The sequence below is a fragment of the Micropterus dolomieu genome, linkage group LG02 (assembly GCF_021292245.1).
Source record: "Micropterus dolomieu isolate WLL.071019.BEF.003 ecotype Adirondacks linkage group LG02, ASM2129224v1, whole genome shotgun sequence".
NCBI lineage: Eukaryota > Metazoa > Chordata > Actinopteri > Centrarchiformes > Centrarchidae > Micropterus > Micropterus dolomieu.
Genome location: NC_060151.1, coordinates 33,117,774 through 33,120,983, shown reverse-complemented (window position 1 = coordinate 33,120,983; position 3,210 = coordinate 33,117,774). Strand labels below are relative to the sequence as shown.

The following is a 3,210-nucleotide window of genomic DNA, read 5'->3' as shown; positions in this document are numbered from 1 at the left end:
GAGAATCAAAGTCAGGAAGGTTTAAAGTAAGGAGAACATTTCCATCCTGAAACTGAACACCAGTGGAAATTAAAAGTCCAGTTGATGAAGCAGAGTTTCAGTTCAGACATCAAGCAGCAGCTGCTTCACTCATGCTTCACCATCACTGCTCAGGTGTAGAACAGGTGTGTGTGTACCTGCAGTGTGTTTCCTTTGAGCAGATCTGACAGCATCTGGATCAGCAGGAAACAAACACAGATCAGTCAGGTTATTGGAAATGGAGATCAGAGAGCATTTCTCACGGAGCTGTGTGACAGACGGGTCCCAGGTGTCCTGAGGACGTCACTGATTGGACAGGAGTCCAACCAGTCCCAGTTGTAGTTCAGTACAGACCTGCTGACTGGATCAGACACAGTCTGGTTCCAGTCTGTTCACATCAGGTGAGTCTGACAGCTTTCATACCTGTTTGATTCCTGCGGAGCAACAGAACTCCGACCAGGACCAGAACCAGAAGAACCAGAAGAACCAGAAGAACCAGAGAACCCACAGCTGCACCAAGTGGAGGAGAAAGAGGGGGGGAAGCTGGGGAGGAGAAAGGAGAGGAGGAGGAGGAGGAGGAGGAGGAGGAAGAAGAAGAAGAAGAAGAAGGAAAAGGAGGAGCGGATGTACAAGTAGAAGTTGAAGGGGCAGTAGGACCTGGAGGAGAAATCAATAGAACGTGTATCAATACTGTGATCATTTTATTATCAGGTCAGCAGGTTAGGATGCTTCTCAATTATCTTAATTGCACCCAAGTGTCCTTCACTTGCGTCATTTCCTTGTGTTTCAGTCCCGCCCACAGGAACGAGAAATAAAACGTTCTTTCCTCCAAAGCGTCACGTGAAGCGACGTCTGTTTCTGAAGATGGCTGAGCAGCTTTAACAGCTGGAGAGACTTCTGATGGAGCTTGTGTCTGCACACGTATGCTGATACCAATAAAGTCTCACAGTTATCGCTGTACGTAGTGATATTCTGATTGTGATTAATCATTGACTAATTATTGAAATTTGATCATGTTGTCCTTTGATTTATTAGGCAAAATGTTTCAGGGGAAATTGAAATGATGACGCTTTCATTCATACATTACATCAGCTGATTTTACTCACGGACCCGCTGGCTGCTTTCATCAGATGTTATCTGAGATCAGCTGCATGTGCAGGTTTCTTTTCCTTTTCTTACTTCTTCAGAGACTTTGGTGCAATTTAGTGACTTGTTTAGTACGACTAGTTTACTACGTTTTACTGTCGTCTATTTGGACTAAACAGTCAGGAATGATCAGCCTCATGTGACTGAATGGAAATAACGATAAATGATGGAAACAGTGTTTCTTGCTGACTGACAGACTCTCCAAATCTCTCTGACATTTTCTCTGACTGCACATGTCTCTATAATAAAGGTTAATGGGAGAAACAACAGAGTCATCTGTTTTACTAAATGCAGAAAGTTGTTTGTGCTCCTTTAGTTGTTCAGCCCTACATTGATCACAGATTTTAACTACACAGTGAATAAAATATAAAACTTTGATACACTTTTTATCTGTTATCTGTCTTCAATTGGTATGAAACTCATTTTATGTTGTATCAGATCAGTTTGTGCTGCTGCAGCGTCCAATCAGTAACAACTAATCCAATAAGGGGGCGTGTCGGTCAGTAAAAGACTTCTGCGAAGGATGCACTTGTGTATCCTGAATCCTCGTGCCCAAATAAGAGCTTTGGGATGGTCTGCAAGGAGCGAAACTCAGGTTCAAGCGAGGAATGAGGATTTGACAAATAAGGGAATTGAGAAGCACACTTAGTTCATATGTTTTATTATTAAGTGATGTCAGTGTCCTGACCTCTGACACTCAGCCATCTCCGAGGAGATTCTTCAGTCTGATCAAAATAACACCAGTAGAGACCTTCATCAGACTGACTGATGTTCCTGATGGTAAACTGTCCTTCAAGATCAGATCCAAGTTTAGAACCATCAATGATGAAAAAGGCTTCGAGTGCGACCTGATCTTTGGTTCTACAGCGCAGAATGACATCATTTCCTGCCACCACAGGAAGTGCAGGAATCTCCAGAATAACCTGAGAATCTGAAGAAGAAGAAAACAGAGTTAGTCCATCAGACCAGAACCATATTCAAAGTTAGACCTGTCAGACCAGAGTTATTTACAGACAGTTACATCCTGACCTCTGACACTCAGCCGTCTCCGAGGAGATTCTTCAGTCTGATCAAAATAACACCAGTAGAGACCTTCATCAGACTGACTGATGTTCCTGATGGTAAACTGTCCTTCAGGTCCAGATCCAAGTTTAGAACCATTCCTGATGAAAAAGGCTTCAAGTGCGACCTGATCTTTGGTTCTACAGCGCAGAGTGACATCACTTCCTGCCACCACAGGAAGTTCAGGAATCTCCAGAATAACCTGAGAATCTGAAGAAGAAGAAAACAGAGTTAGTCCATCAGACCAGAACCATCTGTCCATCTTCAACAGAGAGAGAGTCAGTGATTGTTTTCTCCTCCATCAGCTCACCTGCAGAATCAGTCAGTCCAGACAGCAGCAGCACAGACACACCTGCAACAGGAAGACAGGGGTCACTGAAGGTCAGGGGTCACTGAAGGTCAGAGGTCACTTAAGGTCAGAGGTCATTATAGTGGCCAGTGAAATGAGGTATTAAAACTTTTAATTTATTCAATGAACGGTCTGAATTCAAGAATAAAATAACAAGTGAACGGTTGATCTTTTTCATTTTAATTATTTGACTAATTGTAAATTGTTGTTTCAGTCATAGCCTGTATAAAAGAAGTGGACGTAGCCACGGTGACATCACCCGTTGGTTTGTGGACTACCATTTTGAAGCCTTGAGTTTGGCATCTTGGGATGAGAGGGTGGAGCTAGCTAGCTTGGCTAGCAAGGTGCATCCCTAGTTAACGTTAACGGTCATATTAACGGTGATTCTAATTTTGGCTAGCGAAAAACAGGCTCTAAACTAAATTTACCTACAGGAAAATCTTTTAGTACAACTGAATGCTGAACAAGACGTTTTTAGGACTAAAATGTTGCAGTTAACTTTCATGAAGTGAAACAGCACCCAAAAAACAAGTTCACAAGGTAGCCCCGCCCTAAAGCCTCCCCTGCTTCCTGGTCTCTGTTCCTCTAAACGGGACCATAATTTACTAAATGAACATCATGCTGTGTTGAAGAAG

General features: G+C 42.9%; 1 protein-coding gene across 1 annotated transcript in view; it reads right to left on the bottom strand.

Annotated features, from left to right (window-relative positions):
- LOC123967454 (Fc receptor-like B) overlaps positions 1 to 3,210 on the bottom strand; it is an 8,595-nt gene that overhangs the window by 693 nt on the left and 4,692 nt on the right. Inside the window, exons 3-6 of the mRNA XM_046043552.1 lie at positions 2,194 to 2,436; positions 1,853 to 2,095; positions 442 to 675; positions 177 to 212 (exon numbers count right to left, since the gene is read on the bottom strand). Of these exons, the coding sequence (XP_045899508.1) occupies positions 177 to 212; positions 442 to 675; positions 1,853 to 2,095; positions 2,194 to 2,436 (756 nt within the window). The remainder of the gene's footprint in view (positions 1 to 176; positions 213 to 441; positions 676 to 1,852; positions 2,096 to 2,193; positions 2,437 to 3,210) is intronic.